Raw genomic sequence first — 19,739 nt, forward strand, 5'->3', positions numbered from 1 at the left:
CAGGCATGAGCCACAGCACCTGGCCTACTTTCTCATATAATTTGTAAATTATTTTAGTCCTACTCATTCACCGTTATACTTTCAACTGTGTACAAATATAAAATACAACACTGCAAAACCTTATACTTCTGTCCAATGAAAACCAGTGACAAAACTTAAGTACATCTTCATTCTCCAAGTCTTTCAGAGACACACATTTATAAAAGTCTTCCTAACTCTCTTTATCAAATATGAAACTGAGAGGCAAAGCAGTTTTAATTCTAAGCAGTTTTAGACTTCAAGGCAGTGTTTTCTAGCTTTAGAAAAACAAAAAACAAAATAAAAAGGCTCTAAGCTAAGAAAAAAAATGAATGCTGCTACTCTTTCCTGTATGAGAAACAAATTCCAAAGAAGAGTTAACGAGAAAAAAAGCAGGTAGATGCAAATAGGTGGTACTTCTGTTATTCTGTTGGCTGTTTCTGCAACAGCCACCACACAAAAAGCCTCACTAGGTTTCTGTAAAAGGTAACTATTAACTCTTGTCTTTCCAAGTAGTTGTGTGGCCTAGTTGTCAAAAGTATATTAGGCATGAGCTGGAAAAACACAGAAGGCACCTAGAGAAGGCTCTCACTACCTTTATATACAAGAAGATAACTTGTTAAAACCCTCATAAATAGTAACACTATGAAATAAGGCTCTCACTACCTTTATATGCAAGAAGATGAGTTGTTAAAACCTTCATAAATAGTGAAACTATGAAATAATCTACTGGAATACTTTCAAAACATTATAGCAAAACGAAATGACATCACCCCAAAAATATGTCTGTAAAAGTTAAAATGAAAATCTTAAAAGAGTTCTAAGTAAAATGTTCCAGACTCTATGGAATGGTTTAACTGCTTTCAGGTAGAGCAAAATGTCATGTTTAGCAATAATTTTCAAAAAATCCTGCTATTACAGAGCAACAATCAGCACTGGCACAAATATGTATACCTAAAGATTTTTTAAATTATAAATTCCAATTTGTATAATACAGTAGTATATAGCTGTTAAGCTATATACTCAGGTCAGGTTTGCATTTGTCAAGAAACTTATTTCATCTAAGTTGTTGGATTACTAAGTTGTTGGATTTGTTAGCCTTAACAACATTAGTAATATTGACTTATTTTCCTATTATATTCTATATATCTCTTTTATTGAAAGTGCTATCTCTACTTTATATTATTTATGTTATACTATTATACTCTGTATATTTCCACTTTCTCTGAAAGTGATTATCTCGACTTTGATTTCCAGTATTGGTAATTTATGTCTTTTTTCTTGGTCAGTCTTAAATAGGGAGTTTTAAACTTTTTTTGTAATATAGGTATTTGAAGACCTACTTTTCACCATACACACCCTTGGGTCGTATCCAACAAATTTTGATATATTTTCATTCAGTCAAAAATATGTCCTTGTGGTATCCATGCATTGTTCACAACTGTGTAATTTCTAATATTTGGTACTTTCCTAGATGTCTATTTTTGATTTCTAATTTAATTCCACTATAGTCAGCCAGATAGTACATGAGCTGTCAATCATTTGAAATTTATTGAGTTATTTTATAATCCAATATAAGGTCTATCATTGTGAATGTTCTATGTACACCTGAAGTTATTTTACAGTTACTGGGTATAGTTTTATAAATGTGAGTTAAGCCAACATGATAGCACTTTTCAAATTATGTATCTTTTTATTTGGGGGATAGGACTGTAACTGTCCTATCAATTACCATAAATTATGTTTTAAAAAATCAGGCTACGATTGTGGATTTCTGTTTCTCTACTTAGTTCTGTGATGTTTTTCTTAATATACTTTAATTTGTTATTATTGGCATACAAATTAAGAAATGTTTTCTGATAAACTGACCCTTCAGCATTGTGAAATATGCTTTTTTTATATCTGGTAATACTTCTTGTCTTAAATTTTTCTCTGTCTAGTAACATAATCATTTCAACTTTCTTGTGCTTACTGTTCGCACGGAATATCATTTTCCATCTTTTTACTTTCAACCTGCATCTTGGTATTTCCACTTGACCCTCATATAGACAGCGTAGTTAAGCCTTGCTTTTTAATCAAGTCTGACAATCTTTGTCTTTTAACTGGATTACTTAGACAAGTAATATCCAAAAGAAATGCAATGCAAACACATGAGTAAATTTTCAGAGACATTTTTCAGAGTAAGTTTAGGTACGCAGCAAAATGGAGAGGAAGGCAGAGAGATTTCCCTGCCTCCTGCCCCAAATAGCCTCCCCTTTATCAACATCTCCCACCAGATGGCACATTGTTACAACTGATGAACCTACACTGACACATTATAATCACTCAAAGTCTGTAGTTACCTCCGGGTTCACTCCAAGTGTCTTACATTCTATGGGTTTGGAAAAATGTATGACATGTATCTATCATTATAGTATCATGCAGAATATTTTCATTGCCCTAAAATCCTCTGTACTCCACCAATTCATCCCTCCCTCAACCCCCAAACCCTAGCAACGACTGATTTTTACTGTCTCCATAATTTTGCTTTTTCCAGAATGTCATATTCATATAGTTGGAATCATATGGTATGTAGAATTTTCAGAGTGGCTTCTTTTACTTAGTAATATACACTGAAGGTTCTCCATGGCTTGATAGTTCATTTCCATTTAGTGCTGATTAACATTATACTGTCTGAATATATACCACAGTTTATTTGGCCATTCACCTACTGAAGGACTTCTTGGTTGCTGTGAAGTTCTGGCAACTATAAAGAAAGGTGCTAAAAACGTCCATGTGCTACTTTCTGCGCAGACTAAGTTTTCAACTCCTTTAGGCAAATTCCAGGGAGCACAACTGCTGGATCATACAATAAAAGTATATTTGGGATGGAGTCTCGCTCTTGTTGCCCAGGGTGGAGTGAAATGGCACAATCTTGGCTCACTGCAACCTCCACCTCCTGGGTTCAAGCGATTCTCCTGCTTCAGCTTCCTGAGTAGCTGGGATTAAAGGCATGCACCACCACGCCTGGCTAATTTTGTGTTTTTTAGTAGAGATGGGGTTTCTCCATGTTGGCCAGGCTGGTTTTGAACTCCCGACCTCAGGTGATCCGCCCGTCTTGCTTCCCAAAGTGCTGGAATTACAGGCGTGAGCCACTGTGCCTGGCCATATAGTTTTCTAAGAAATTGCCAAATTGTCTTCCAAAGTGGCTGTAATACTCTGCATTCCACCGAGCAATAAGTGAGAGTTCCTGTTGCTCCACATCCTTGCCAGCATTTGGTGTTACCAATGTTCTGAAGTATGGCCATTCTAGTATGTGCACATGTATTTAAATTATAAAATTTGACAAGTTTTGACATATATATATGTCCATAAAACCACCATCACAATAATTTATATGTCCATCACCCCTGAGTTTTCTTGTGTCCCTTTGCCACCCCTCCTGCCTGTCCTTTCCCACTCTTAAACTCCTAGGAACCACGAATTTGCTTTAGATTAGTTTGCATTTCCTAGAGTTTTATATAAATGGAATCATACAGGATGCATTCTTTTTTTCTCCCATCTTTTACATAACATAATTGTTTGGAGATTCACTCTTGCTGTTGTGTGTATCAACAGCTCATTCTATATGGCTGCTGTATTCCACTGTACGGAAAAGCATATGATGCCAAAACAGCAATCTACTCATTAATTCATCTGTTGATGAATGTTTGTTTCACATTTTGGTGATTACAAATAAAATGGCTATGAACATAAACATGAGAGTTTTTTAATGAACAGATGCCTTCATTTCTCTTGGGTAAATGCTTAGGAGACAAATAACCTGGATCATGGAGAAACTACCAAATTGTTTTCCAAAGTACTATGATTTTACATTCCCATCTGCAGTATTGTGAATATTATGATTCTTCCACATGCTTCCCAACTCATGCTTTCCAAGATGGCACTCTTTTTAATTTTAGTCACTATTAATAGGTTTGTAATATTATCTCACTGTAGTTTTAATTTTCATTTCCCTAATGACTAATGATGCTGGTCAGCTTTTTCATGTGCTTACTTACCATCTGTGTATCTTTTGTGCTGTACTACCTGTTCAAATATTTTGGCCAATTCATTGAGTGGTTTGTTGCTTGACTGTTGATTTTACATATACTGAATCTTTTAATATTCTGGATATAAGTCCTTTATCAGCTATATGCTTTGTTATGATGTTCTTCCAGTTTATGGCTTGTCTTTTTATTCCCTAAGTTTCTTCTGAATGGCAGAAGATTTTAATTCTGATGTCAAATTCCATTTTTTAATAGATTGTGCTTTTAGGGTCATATCAAATACATTTCTGCTTAATCCAAAGTCACAAAGATTTTCTGTATTTTTTTCTAGAGGTTTTATAATTTTTGGTTTTACACTTAGGCCATGATGCATTTGGAGTTAATTTTCATATGTAGTGTGAGATACAGATCCAAGATCATTTTTTTGCAATGGATAGATCCAACTGCTATAGCACCCTTTGTTGAAGTCTACTTTTTCTCCACTGAACTGACTTTGCATCTTTGTCAAAAATCAGTTATCCATAATTGTGTGAGTTAACTTCCGAACTCTCTGCTCTGTCTCACTGACCTGTTTATCTCTCTTTATGTCATTATGATGCTATTTTTAATTACCGTAGCTTTGCAGTAATTCTTGAAAACAGGTAGTCAATGTTCCAATTTTTCCTCTATTGGCTTTTCGTTATACTTCTTTATATCTTTTTAAACGAGATTACACTTAGAATTTTGATATACAACCTTAACAGAATCTTTTTATGTTAGAGTTGACACTGTATATCGCTTCAGGTAAAATATAAGAACCTTACCACTTAAGAATTCCATTTATCTTCACTTTGTACTAACTGTTGTCATATAAACATCCATTTACATAATAAACTCCATAATACAAAGTTCCTGTTTACATAAAGGCTTTCAAAGAAACTGATAGGAAGAGAGCCCTTTTAAAATTTATACACATATTAACCATTCCCAGTACTCCTCTTATCCCCTGCAGAGCCAAGTTATCTAATGTCATCCCATTCAGTCTAAAGAAATTCGCTTTTTTTTTCCCCTTTAAGACAAGGTGTTGGTTTCCTGTTAGACGTTTTTTTCGTGGCTGTTTAGATTTGCTCTTCCTTTCTAGTTTTCAATATTTTGACTACTATGTGTCTAAGTATGGTTCTTTTTATTTAGCCTACATGAGGAGTTTACCTGAGCTTCTCAGGAATGTAAGTTGATATATTTTATTCAAATTTTAGAAGTTCTCAGTCATTACTCTCTCAAACAGATACATGTTTTTTCCCCCACATTCTCACTCTGAAATTCAAATTATATGTCAGACTGCTTCATTGTCCATTAGGTATACTTTCTCCTCTCTGACAGATTTAATCACTGTATTCATCTGTATTGAAGTTCACTAACATTTCTTCTATTGTCTCCAATCTGCTATTAGTTCCAACCAGTGAAATCAGTCCCAACTATTTCAAAAACTGTATTTTTCAATTAGAATATTTCTACATGCTTTCTTTATAGTTTTTTTTATCTCTTAAGCACACTCCTCCATCACTCATTATTTCAATCTTTTCCTTTACAGCTTAAAATACTTATCGTCCTTGTCTGCTAATTCTAACTCTAGGTTATTTTGGAATCTGTTCCTATTAAATGTGTCTTTATATTTCATGGGTTACTTTCCTGCTTCTTCACATCACTTGTAATTTTTGTTGGTATGCTAGATATTATGGAAGATAGTTGCAGGAAAACTATATCATGTCTTTCTTGGGGGTGTTGTTTTGTTTTGGAAGGCAACTAAATTACTGGTTAATCTTTCATCAGTTACTGGTTAGATTAACTGGTGAATCCCTTCACTTCCTATCGGGTTAGGTTTTTGGTTTTTATCTCAGTCTTATAGATGGCACTTCCTATAGGGTGTGATCCTTTCTATTCAGGTCCAGGCTTTCTGTAGTCTAAATTGAGTGTTTGAAGTACCCTGCAAGATGTCTGGATTCTGACTTCTCAGAACTCCAATGTTTCACAGTACTGTGCAACCTATGGAATCACCATTTAGCCCCAGAGCAGACAATTTCTGATAGACCTGGCAAAGCCTCAACCTGCACACATGTAACCCAGTCATTATCCAAAACTCTGAATGAAGTGAATGACCACACTAAATTCTGCCCCCCTGCTCTATTCCTAAACCCCTGGACAGCTCTCTTTTCTCCAGGACTTCTCCATAAATTCCAAATGATTGAGCAGCTCTGACACCCACTCTTGGTCTCCTCAGCTCAGTGAGACCTGTATGGGCTCTCCATTTCTCTGTGGTTTAGAGCAGTAAAATAGTCCAAGGCAGAAAGCCAGAGTGTTCATGATACTTACCTCACGTGCACCCCTTCTCTCAAGGATGATCTTATACCGTCTGCTCATCACTTCCAAACAACAGTTGTTCCACGTATTGTATTCAGTTACATAGTTTTTGGTTTTGGGGAGAGACTGAAAAAAGGGCCAAGGCTGCTACTAGTTACTCTGTCACTGGCCCTAAATATTTGGAAACTAATTCCCAATTAATTTCCCATTATCAATCACAGTATGCATTATAAAAACAAAAAGAGAAACTGAAAAACCAGAGTTGCACACTTCTATTTGTTCAATTATGTGTACATGGTACTTTGACTATCAAAATCAAGGCCCAGTGATTTTGCTTTGTAATCATTACATAGCAAAATCAATGATAATGACCTGCTGACAAATTTATCTTCACATCATGACTACTATCTGTTAAGTCCTTATAATTTTTAGTTAACTGAATTGTCAGAGATATGTGTTTGTGTGTGTCAAGATGTACGTATACATAAGCACAGCTACCTAAGGGAAATCAAAATGTCTTCTAGTCTTTCATGATCCTTTTATTGCCAAATATAATTTGTTCCTCAAGCAAATAATTCAAAGTTAAAATACAGAAAAAGGAACTTTGGTTTCAGGTAAATAATGTAAACTGTGGAGTTGTGAGGTAAATTCATTTGATAATAATAATAATCAAATTCAAAATTTGGCCCATTCAGATGAGAACATGTCAATTCAAGCAAAACTAAATACAAAAAAAAAAATTTGGCCCATCAGCCATAAAACTAAGGTCTAAAATTTGGTCTATATTGTTTTACTGACAGATGATACAAACAACATTATTTCAGACATATACAATTTTTTTTTAACTCTAACTTTGAAGATTAAAACAAATCATCTTAAATGCAGGTAGACAACATAAAAGGATCAACTCAGAATTAAAATACTGTTTTCAGCAAAAAATTAGTTAAAACCATTGCAACCATAGTTGCAATGCAACTGCACAGTTATTCAAACCAGCCAGTGACATTTTAGCTTTTTTGAAAATGTTATGTGTTTACAAAAATATGAATGGACTAATACTTAAACTAGCTAAAATCAACTGTTTTGCCTTGGTTATGTATATTTACATACATGGATATTAGTATTTAAAATAGGTTAAATCAATACTGGCTGATTTTAAAAATCAGTACAAACAACCATAGTTGCATTGGTTTTAAACAACTATGTAGCTGAATTCTTTGGTTTTTACTTAAAATTTGGGTTTTAGGGTTTGTGGCATAAATACTTAAAGTAAAAATATTATATGACACACAAACACAAAAAATAAAAACAAAATAAAAATACCAGAGGGGCACATGAAGGGACTATAATGTGAGAAAGAATTACATTTGTGGTTCAAAAATGGAAAGCAATCAAACTTAAGAGTAACTTGTTCACCAAAGTTACCAACTTCATGTGTTTTTTTTTTTTTCACTCAGCTCATATATACTTTAGTAAAATTTACTCTAGAATGTTTCAACACAGCATTTAAAAAGAGGCTGGGCGCGGTGGCTCACGCTTGTAATCCCAGCACTTTGGGAGGCTGAGGCGGGCGGATCACAAGGTCAGGAGATCGACGCCATCCTGGCTAACATGGTGAAACCCTGTCTCTGCTAAAAATACAAAAAATTAGCCAGACGCGGTGGCAGGCGCCTGTAGTCCCAGCTACTCGGGAGGCTGAGGCAGGAGAATGGCATGAACCCAGGAGGCAGAGCTTGCAGTGAGCCGACATAGTGCCACTGCAGTCTGGCCTGGGCAAAAGAGCGAGACTCCGTCTCGAAAAAAATAAATAAATAAAAATAAATAAAAAGAAAGGCTTTCCTGGTATAACAGAATTAAATTTGAGTTTTAACATTCTGCCCCCTAAAATGGCAAATGACAGAGTGCTAAGAGAGTAACACTTACCTGTAACTACCATGCTGCTCATATTAGAGTTTGGACTACTGAGAACACTGCCTGAGAGTAGTTCGTCAGATCCTCTCTATAAAAACAAAAACAAATTAGCATAAGACATCTTTAAATTAAAAAATATTAATCTAAAAGCCTTTCACTTAAATGTCAAATGTTACACTATTAGGAATAGTTAAAAATGTTAATCCCTATAATAACAAATTAACTTCATCCCTCTCCTCTCCCATCTATCCCTCTCCCATTCTCACAAAGGCAACAGTGTTCCCTTCCCTTCTTTAATCTAAGTCCAAAAGACAATAAATAGAAAAAGTGATTAGATTCTATAAGCAAAAGCTTTGGAAAGCTATCTCAATTGTTTACAAACAAACCAAAGCCACACTAGCTAGACTTTCTCAGAAATGTTCTATAAATCCTCCATCCCAATGGTCCTTTATTCATCCAGATAATTCAGGTCTTTAGAAAATTAGAACTTCATTCTGGTGAGTTAGATATCAATATCATCATCATCAAAATTAAACAGCTATATACTTCAGTGGCTAGAACACTGAAAGCAAAGGCAAAATCTTTGGAATAAGAGATTTCTGTAAAAAATAAAGTCATGTCTTAAAATTCTTTAGAGAAAAGGTTATACATTCATCTCTTTGGGAACTGCACAGTTGTTCAAACCAGCCAGTGACATTTTAGCTATTTTGAAAATGTTATGTATTTACAAAAATATGAATGGACTAATATTTAAACTAGCTAAAATCAACTGTTTTGCCTTGGTTATGTATATTTACACACATGGATATTAGTATTTAAAATAGGTTAAATCAATACTGGCTGATTTAAAAAATCAGTACAAAGAAGTTAAATGCAACCATCAAAATGAAAAAAAATGTGCAAAAGAGATAATGAATTATCAAAGCATTTCAGAAAGTCCAAAAAATCCAAATAAACCATAAGCTTTACGCTAATTTGTATTTAAACTCATAATGAATAAACTGTACTACAACAAATATGAGAACAGTAAACAGATATCCATAGGTTGTCTCCCTTAAATATTTTAAGAGCTTTCTACTTATTAGCGTCAAATGCACAGAAAAAAAAAAAAAAAGAAAAATACAACCAGTTTCAAGCCATGTTGATACCGTATTTACACCAAGCCTAATTTCTTAACCAATTTCTAATCAAGATATGGAAGATGTGGCATGGCATAGTTTTATAAGAACATGATGAGCAGAACTGTATACGTTACTGATTCTCACAGTGTAGTCCCTAAGATCTAATTGAATACTCTAGTGATTCTCAAAGTGTGGTCCCTAATCCTACGATTAGACCTGGAAACTTACTGACAGTACATGTTCTCAGGTCCAATCCCAGACCTACTGAATAAGAAACTCTGAGGGTGGGATCTAAAAACCCAGGTTTTAAAAAAAAATCCTCAAGTGTTTCTGATGCATGCTAAAGTTTAAGAACCACTGATACACATTATTGGCTCATTATCAACAACAGAAAATGTTTCCTAGCTTTCTTCATGTTTTCATGACAAGTAGAAAATATGGTATTAAGAAAGGGTGCTCTGGAGCTCAGCTTCCACTTATCAGTTAGGTAACAGTACTTAATCATTCTAAGCCTGAAGTTCTTTATTTGTTAAATAGGGATAACATCTACATCACAGCCGTTAGGATTAAATTAAATAATACACGAACAGTGATTACCGGGCAAAGTGCCTGGCTCACATCAGTAGTGCTCACTATAATATTCCCAAGTGTCAACCAAGTACAGCGTCCCCACATATTTATTAACTAAGTAAGTGAATTAACGTTATTATTAACTGTTACATATTTTTTGGCCTTTGTTCTCAGACCAAAGAAACTGAAGGTCAAGTTACTCCGCATACAAAACCAAAGTTGGCCCCTCACCACAGGATAGAGAAATAAACCCAGCCCTTCCATAAATCCACAGAAGTCCAGATCAGATATTCTAAAAGTAACAAACAACAAAACTTAAGTGATGCTTAAAGTTATACTCACCTGAACAAAATTCCTAATCAAGTAAAATATTGTTAATGCTTTGTTTCCAAGTTTGCAAAAACACTTTAACTCTCCTAGTTTTCAAAAATATACCTGACCTCTTTTCAAATGTATTATTATCAGCTTATTCTTTTGATGTTTGACTATTTGTGAATTCAAATCCTTCCATACACCTAGAGTATTCCACTGTAAAACTTGTGATTGCAGTGGATCACAGGTAATTTTGGAAGACGATAGGTGGGGAATCTTGGGTCTACTCAAGTAGAAAAGCAAGCCTCTAATACTGACTTGTGGTGTGCTATGAAGGACACTCTTCCTCCTTCCTGCAATGCATCTTTATGCATAGAAAAGTCTTTCCATTTTTTTTAAGTTTGTATTTATGAACTTTTTCTTCCTCAAACGATTTCATACCTGCTGTTAAGAGAGCAGATTTAACAGCCTTCATTACTGAGAATAATGTCAAATTATTTGCAATTTTGAGATTTTACAAAAATTACTGGAGTATTTTTCCAACTTACATTTTTTTTTTAAAAAGCAATTATGCCTGTCTTTGCACTGAGCAAAAAGCTTACCACTATTATGACCAAAAGAAGTGATTCAGCACTACTGATAAATGTTAACATTACCACATTAACTGACAGAATAATTTCACCTGAATTATTTCAGCCTGGTCATTTAACTTACAATGCATATGAAATAAATGATCAATGGTAGTGATTGATGACTGCCCCACATTAATGACTGTTGAAACAAATCAAATTAGTGGTACTTAGAATCAAAATACTTACTAAAGAATACGTGCTCTTTAAAAAATTTTTAATTCATCTAAGAATGATATCAATTTTAGATTCACCTAAAAGAAATTAAATGTTAAGACTAGCATAGTTATCTCTTATTAAATCTGACCACAGAAACTTTTCTTCCTGAGTAATATCAATGACCATTTCAAGAGAAACTAACATTCCACAGAAACAAGAAAATGCAGAAATAGGAAGATACACCCTACACGTCAGAGAAAGAAACCACTTAAAAAAAAAATGTGCAACAGTAAGTACAGATTAAAGGCCATCTGGCACTCATTTCATTGTTAGAAATTTCTTGTTTTTTATTCTCATGGTTATTAGATACTCTGTTTATCATAATAGTCTAGTCCAACTATTAATACCATGTATCACTTTCAGGTGGAAGAGCTGCCAGGTCTGCCAAGAAGGCAACCAAGGACTGAAGGCTGAGGGTGACAAGAGTCTCTGGGCCCTGCTATGGTTTGGGACTGAGAACTAACCAAACATTTTCTCCTCTGGAGATGTCAGCCTAGGGAAACATGACAGAAAGACACAGGGCAAGGACAGAAATATTAAGTTCCTGAGGAAAAGCAGATTATCAGAGAGGAAGAAAGGTATGTACCCAGGTGAGTATTCCTGGTCTCCTTAAACAGAGGTGCCACCAAGATGATGAAGAGGTGGACTGAATACCACTTACCTATTAAAGGCTGGCAAAAGCCCTGACTCACGCAACCAATAAAAATAGAGAACACAATGGTACAATGAAGAGGATCAGTAAAATCAAAAGCTGACTTTTTTTAAAAAAGACAACGAAATAGACAACTACAGGGAAAACATTTTTTAAACAAGGAGAGCACAATCACACATCAACAGACCACATAGCCAAGAACAAAAGCCTAGGGATTAGTGAAGCAACAATGTGAAAGAAACTTGGCCCAGTGAATAACCTTATGGAGCAGATTGATACCACTTTCTTATACCAGCAGGACTTTTGCTGACAGAAAAAGAAACAAACAAAATAAACCTTCTGTTTATGCCACTATGTTCTGCATTTTGTTACGATTGTTTTTTCAGCCTTCACCTTATGATATATACACCTGAAATATGAAAAAGTCACTACAGAGATTTCAATTTAATTGACTATCTTAATAAGGGCAAAAAAATAAAACCAGATCCCTATTAAATACAATACACAAAAGTAATTTTCTGATAAACATAAAAAGCAAAATTTTTTAAAATTTCAGAAGAAAATATAATATCTTTATGAACTATTGAGTATGTGAGGATTTTTAAATTAAGACACAAGAAAACTGAACATGAAAGAAAATACTGATAAATTCTACTACAAAAATCTCTTTATAAGAAACCATATCACAGCAACAGTTGAAAAGCTAAAAACTGTTATTAGGGATTGCCTTCAAGACTTCCAGCAATAAACATGGAAGATGTCCAGAAGAGCAAAGGAAAATTTGGAATGTGTAAAGAATGGGATCATATAAATTATTTTTATCTAAGATCCAAAGGGAATCTGTGGCCACATTAAAACTCTATACATCAAGAATCTGTATTAATCCGCAACAATATGCACTGGGAACTAGTGGCGGGGGGAGGGAGAAAGGATTGTAAATCTAATTGTTGAGTACTGAGCTCACTCTCTGGCTGACAGGATCACTTGTACTGCAAACCTCAGCTTCATGCCATATACCCATGTAACAAACCTGCACATGTAACCCTGAATCTAAAGTAAAGTAAAGTAGGAAGGGAAGGAGGGAGGGATGGATGGAGGGAGGGAGGGAGGTAGGGAGACAGACAGAGAAGACAGCATAAAGAAGTGACAAGGCAAGCTACAAACTGGGAAAAGACACCAGCAACACAAATAACCAAAAGACAATCAGTAACTGTAAAACACACACTTTTTTTTTTCCCCAGACAACGTCTTGCTCTGTCACCAAGCCAGAGTGCAATGGAATGATCATAGCTCACTGCCTCAAACTCCTGAGCCCCACAAGCAATCCTCCTCCTTCAGCCTCCCAAATAGCTGAGATTACAGACGCAAGCCACTGCCCCCAGCAATTTTTCAAAACTACAAAATCAGTTAAATAATAAACTCACATTTTTATGAAGCAAAAAACACAAATAGGCATTTAACCGAATTTCACGAAAGAGAAACATCCATGGCCATAAATGTGGGGAAAAAAAAAGATGTAAGACCTCATTAATAATCAGGGAAAGACAAAGGAAGACCAGAGAATATACTATACACCAAATTGTTAAAAATTAAGAAATTAAATACCTAGCCAACTGCTGGTGGGGATCTGAAACAGCAAGAACTCCTACGCACTACTGGTGAGAACATAAATAGGAACAATACACTGGAAAATAATCTAGTACTGTCTCATAAAGTTTATTTTACACACTAGCAATATATACCTATATCTTTAAATACACCCTCTCAAAAACGCTTGCATAAATGCACCATTAACAAGTACAAAAAAGTTCACAGCAGTATTGTTCTTAAAGTCAAAATCTTTTTTTTTTGTTTGTTTGTTTTTTCTTTTTTTGAGATGGAGTCTCGGTCTGTTACACAGGCTGGAGTGTAGTGGCACGGTCTCAACTCACTGCAACCTCCGCCTCCCGGGGTTCAAGCGATTCTCCTGTTTCAGCCTCCTGAGTAGCTGGGACTACAGGCACCCACCACCATACCCGGCTAATTATGGTATTTTTAGTAGAGACAGGGTTTCACTATGTTGGCCAGGCTGGTCTCGAACTCCTGACCTTGTGATCTGCCCGCCCTGGACTCCCAAAGTGCTGGGATTACAGGCTTGGGCCACCACGCCCGGCCTAAGTCAAAATCTTTGAATATTCAAATGTCCATCAACCCAAATGTCCAATAAAAGAGATAAAATGGGTATTTTCACAAAAGAGTATATCACAGCAATGAGTATTATAAAACTACCCAAAAAATACGGCTATTTATTAGAATCATTAATGAATTAGAACACAAGACATGGAAAACATTATATGGGCACACCATTTCCATAAATTAAAAAAAACCTAAATACATTTTTGTCATTTACATGAAAAATCCATATTGAAAAAATAAGGCAAAAGTTGTGGCAGCCACCTACCCATGACAGGGTAAGAAGGGGGATTAAAAAGCAATATTGGGCTGGGCGCAGTAGCTCACACCTATAATCCCAGCACTTTGGGAGGCCGAGGTGGACGGATCACGAGGTCATGAGATCAAAACCATCCTGGCTAACAGGGTGAAACCCCGTCTCTACTAAAAATTCAAAAAATTAGCCGGGTGTGGTGGTGGGCGCCTGTAGTCCCAGCTACTCGTAAGGCTGAGGCAGGAGATTGGGGTGAACCAGGGAGGCGGAGCTTGCAGTGAGCCGAGATCACGCCACTGCACTCCAGCGTGGGTATCAGAGCAAGACTCTTTCTTAAAAAAAGCAATATTGTTGCATATAGAATATACAACAGTATTGGTAATATTCAAGTTTTTTTATTTGAGTGGCAGGTTCATGATGTTCGTTTTCTTATATTTCATAACATTCTCACAAATAAACTTTGATTAATGTAACAAAAAAGATTCTAGGGATAAAACTATAAGGATAAGGTGATCAGGTATTGTCACCCAAAATGGGATACATTTGTGAGAGGACAATTACACCTGAAAACGAATGTAAACCATGACAATAAGAAACCTGAATAAGAAAGAATAACAATCAGAAAGTTTAAATAAGACACTTAAGTAAAACCAGGCATATTATAATCATCATTTTTATGCAGTATAACGGCTTTACTAACAAGTGGAAATAGTAAAAGAATGATCAAACCATAATCAGAATGGTAGATTAAGATGATCACATTATTTTATAAACAATGTACACAAAAAGTAAGAATAAGGATAATTTAAAGAACTTAAGACACTACATAGACAGCCAATATTATCACCTACAAGAAAGATAAGATGCTCTCTGAAAGACTACAAATGATTTTTAACACATGACATACTAAATGACACTTCCCACAAATAAAGCTATCCCTAAGTTATGGTTGTTTTGCTAGCTAATCATCACTGATCAAGACATGAGATGTGGAGAGCTAGTATTCTGGTCTTCTTTTCTACGTAATAAGACATTTTTAAAAATAGCATTTATTGCATATTTTAATACAGGTATATATACAATAGGAGGAATCATGGACTATAATCTTTCTCCCCAGATAACCCCATTGACATCTTCTACATTAAAAAAATTCAAACATTAACTGAGAAAACTAAAAAAAAAAAAAAAAAAAAAAAAGAAAATATAAAGAAGTTCTCGTTTACTTTTATTAATTATCCTGAATTTTCATAATACAATTCTTTTCCTCAAACTTACATATATACATGGTTTTGTTTTTGAGACGGAATCTCAGTCTGTCGCCCAGGCTGGAGTGCAGTGGCGCGATCTCGATTCACTGCAACCTCCGTCTCCCGGGTTCAAGCGATTTTTCTGCCTCAGCCTCCCCAGGTTCAAGCAATTTTTCTGCCTCAGCCTCCCGAGTAGCTGGGACTATAGGCGCACGCAACCACAAAGGGCTAATTTTTGTATTTTTAGTAGAGACAGGGTTTCACCACATTGGCCAGGCTGGTCTCAAGCTCCTGACCTTGTGATCCAACCACCTTGGCCTCCCAAAATGCTGAGATTACAGGCTTGAGCCACCGTGTTTTTAACATTCATACCAAAACAAACAAACAAACAAAAAAACAAAAAAAACCACACACACACACCATACAAGCTGCTTAGCATTGTTCTCTTTTCATTTAATAAAACAGCTTAGAAATTTTAAAGAATGATTTCTGCAATACACTAGAAAATAAATGTTATTAAACTCTTTGCTGTTGCGATGATACTAAAAGCAACAAAAAGGAACTCATATTGATTATACTGGAGGTTTTAGGGTACCAACTCATCAGAAAACTTAAGAAGTCAAAATCTCTCCTGCTTTTCTTATAAAAAGGGTACTTATGTATGACCAAATAGTTGATGGACAAAATTCTTAAGAATTCTAATATACGCAGAAAAAAGGAATAGCGCCACTTTTGCAATACCTAATAAAATTATGCAATCATTAGCTACTAAAAACTATTAGGTGAAAGGATGATGCACTCTGTAATAGATGGATCAAGCTGACACCTGAACCTACTGATAAATGTTAATATCATGAAGAGGTAACGAGACATTCTGATCCTCTTAGTGAGATACAATAGGAATTACATAGAGTACATCTGCAAAATATTCTTGGTAAAAATTAAACCAGAGTCTGATCAACCCCCTGTATTTCAGGTAAACTTGTTTACATGAGGAACATATGAAATGACAACATAGCAGTATAATCGGCAGAATCCAGAAAGTGGAATTTTTTTTTTTTTTTTTTTTTTTAAGACAGAGTCTTGCTCTGTCGCCCAGGCTGGAGTTCAGTGGTGCCACTGCAAGCTCCGCCTCCCGGGTTCACACCATTCTCCTGCCTCAGCCTCCCGAGTAGCTGGGACTACAGGCGCCTGCCACCACACCCGGCTAATTTTTTCATATTTTTAGTAGAGACAGGTTTTCACTGTGTTAGCCAAGATGGTCTTGATCTCCTGACCTCATGATCCGCCCGCCTCAGCCTCCCAAAGTGCTGGGATTACAGGCATGAGCCATCGTGCTTGGCCAGAAAGTGGAAATTGTACAGATGACTCAGTTTATTTAACAACAACAAAAGAGAAAAGGCAAGAAAAATAAAATAATGAAAAAAAAGTATTCTGAATACTGGAGATTAGACGACATCAAGAAATTATTTTAAACTTTATAATGGTACCAATGTCACATATAAAAGAGAGAGACACATTCTGATATATCTGCAGATTATATGAAATGATCTGAGATTTGCATTAGTATTATCCAACAGAAAAAAAAGAGCGTATTATATACCATTCCCTCTACTTTGTGTAGCTTAAAACCTTTATAATGAAGTTTACAACAAAAAGAGAACTCTAAAAGTAAAAAAAAAAAAAAAATTGCCAAAGTTATCAGCTGATTACCTTTAACCTTGAATGCATTTTAAAACAAGAAAATAAAGAGTTCAGGATCAACTTAAAGTGAATCCCTCCACTGCCCCCAACAAAAAAGAAAACAAGTAAAAAGGTTGGTTCTTTGAAAAGACCAGTAAAATAAATTCTGTGACAAGACAAATCAAGAAATAGGAGAAAACATAGGTGCTTGATATTAGTAATAAAAGAGAGAATTCAAAAATGCTACACAATTCTGAGAAGTTTGAAGCTCTCAGTAAAACAGTTTTCTAGGAACGTACTCAATAAACCAATAATTTTAGAAATATTGAAATATTAGTCCAAGTATCCCTGTTCCCTCATCCCTTACATATAAGGTGTTTAAAATCCTTTTAACATATTTTCTGCATTAAGCATGTCTCTTAGGGAAAATACCATGAAGAAGAAAGTGGAAAATTCTTCAAAGAAATGTTATAGCTCTCTGCCTTTCAGCTAAAAAAAATTTGCCATTTTATTTTGATAATGCAACTATAATGTTCTCCCAATTAACTACTAAATTTAAGGCAAGTATAAATAAGACCCAAAAAGCCTTCACAGAACTTAGCCAAGTGATCTTAACATAAACACAGTGAAGAAAACACCAAGACAATCTTGAAAAACAAAGTTTTGACACTCACTGTACAAGATTCCAAAACTTAATGCTGATGCCTTAGTAATTAAGACACTGTTGTACTGCTACAACACACAGCACAGAAATGGTTCTGTGAATATATGGAAACCTGAAGACCTGAGAAAACAGATCATTGGAGAAAAGCTGAGCTATTCAATCAAGTAGATACTAAACTTGTTATCCATATAGAAAAAATAATTAAACCTGTACCATATGCTACACAAAGAATAAATTCCAGGTAGATTAAGGCCATAAATGTGAAAATCAAAATTTTAATACTTTCAAATAAAATACACAAGCCTATATGTAAGGCCTTAGGTTAAATATTTTTTTAAAAGAAAAACATAAATGTCACACTAAAATTTACAACTATTCATCAGTGTAAAAAAAAAACAGGTCAGAGTGGAGAGAGTTATCTGTAGGACATGTAACAAAACAGGCCAGGCACAGTGACTCATGCCTGTAATCTCAGCATTTTAGGAGGCCAATGTGGGAGAACTGCTTGAGCTCAGGAGTTTGCAACCAACCTGGGTAATATAGTGAGACTCCATCTCTACAAAAAAATTGAAAAATTAGCTGGGCATAGTAGTGTATTCCTGTAGTCTCAGCTACTCAGGAAACAAAGGTGGGAGAATTGCTAGAGCCTGGGATGTCAAGACTGCAGTGACTGTGACCGAGCCACTACACTCCAGCCTGGATGACATAGTGAGACTGTCTCTCAAAACGAAAACAAAAACCAAACCAAACAAAACAAAACAAAAAACTAACAAAACAATTAGTGTGCACAGTATATAAAAACCCCTAGGAATCAATGCTTTTTTTTTTTTTTTTTTGAGACAGTCTCGCTCTGTCCTGCAATGGATTGTGGCTCACTGCAACCTCCGCCTCCTGGGTTCAAGCAATTCTCCTGCCTCAGCCTCCCAAGTAGTTGGGATTACAGACACCCACCACCAAGCCCAGCTAATTTTCTGTATTTTTAGGAGAGACGGGGTTTTGCCATGTTGACTAGGCTGGTCTCGAACTTCTGACCTCAAGTGATCCACCTGCTTCGGCCTCCCAAAGTGTTGGGATTATAAGCGTGAGCCACCGCGCTGAGCAGGAATCAATTTTAAAAAGAGATAAAACTACAGTAAAAAGAAAATGAACAAACTATATAAACAGGCATTTAACAGAGAGGAAACATTAATGGCCAATAAACTAATAAAATATATCATTAAAATAAAGCATTGATAGGGAATGCAAATTAAAAACACAAGATATCCTTCCCATGTACATTTGATCAGCAAAATTTAAAAGTCCAACAATGTCGATTTTCAAAGAATGTATAGAAACGAGAATCTACACGCAACACTAACAGTATAATTAGTACAATCACCTATGAAAGCAATGTTAATATTCAATCAATTTGAAAAGACACAATCTATGAGAAACTCTAATATTAACATGTTAGAATATGCATATTAATGCTTACAGCAGCAGTTTGTAATGCAAAAAAATTTAAAATATTTGACAAATCAATCTCGTCAAATATTAACTCATTTGTCAAGATGATATATTCATATATCATATACTATATGGCAACGGAAATTAGATATATATATAAACTTAAAAAAAAACACCGAACAAAAAGAGCAAATTACAGAATACATACAGCATGACAGTACATCTATAGTTTAAACATGCAAAACAAAACCATATATTGCTTAAGATAAAAATACATAAACATGTAGTAAATGAGAAATTTATGGGAATGGTAAACATCAAATTTAGTATAGTAATTACCTGGAGTGGAGAAGTATGGGTCAACTATATGCAGGGTATTATGAACTGAATGCTTATGTTTCCCCAAAAATCACATGCTGAAGTCCTAACCTCAAATGTGATACAATTTAGAAATAGGGCCTTTAGGAGTTAACTGAG

General features: G+C 35.2%; 1 protein-coding gene across 5 annotated transcripts in view; it reads right to left on the reverse strand.

Moving 5' to 3' along the window:
• PTBP2 (polypyrimidine tract binding protein 2) overlaps positions 1–19,739 on the reverse strand; it is an 86,937-nt gene that overhangs the window by 47,557 nt on the left and 19,641 nt on the right. For 4 of the 5 annotated variants that reach the window (XM_003260089.3, XM_012500553.2, XM_012500552.2 and 1 more), the window contains exon 3: positions 8,307–8,382. In XM_003260089.3, the coding sequence (XP_003260137.1) occupies positions 8,307–8,382 (76 nt within the window). Of the gene's footprint in view, positions 1–8,306; positions 8,383–10,117; positions 10,492–19,739 lie in introns of those variants that run through there. The other variant, XM_030825015.1, reaches the window with a different exon arrangement.

The sequence above is a fragment of the Nomascus leucogenys genome, chromosome 12 (assembly GCF_006542625.1).
Source record: "Nomascus leucogenys isolate Asia chromosome 12, Asia_NLE_v1, whole genome shotgun sequence".
Lineage (NCBI taxonomy): Eukaryota > Metazoa > Chordata > Mammalia > Primates > Hylobatidae > Nomascus > Nomascus leucogenys.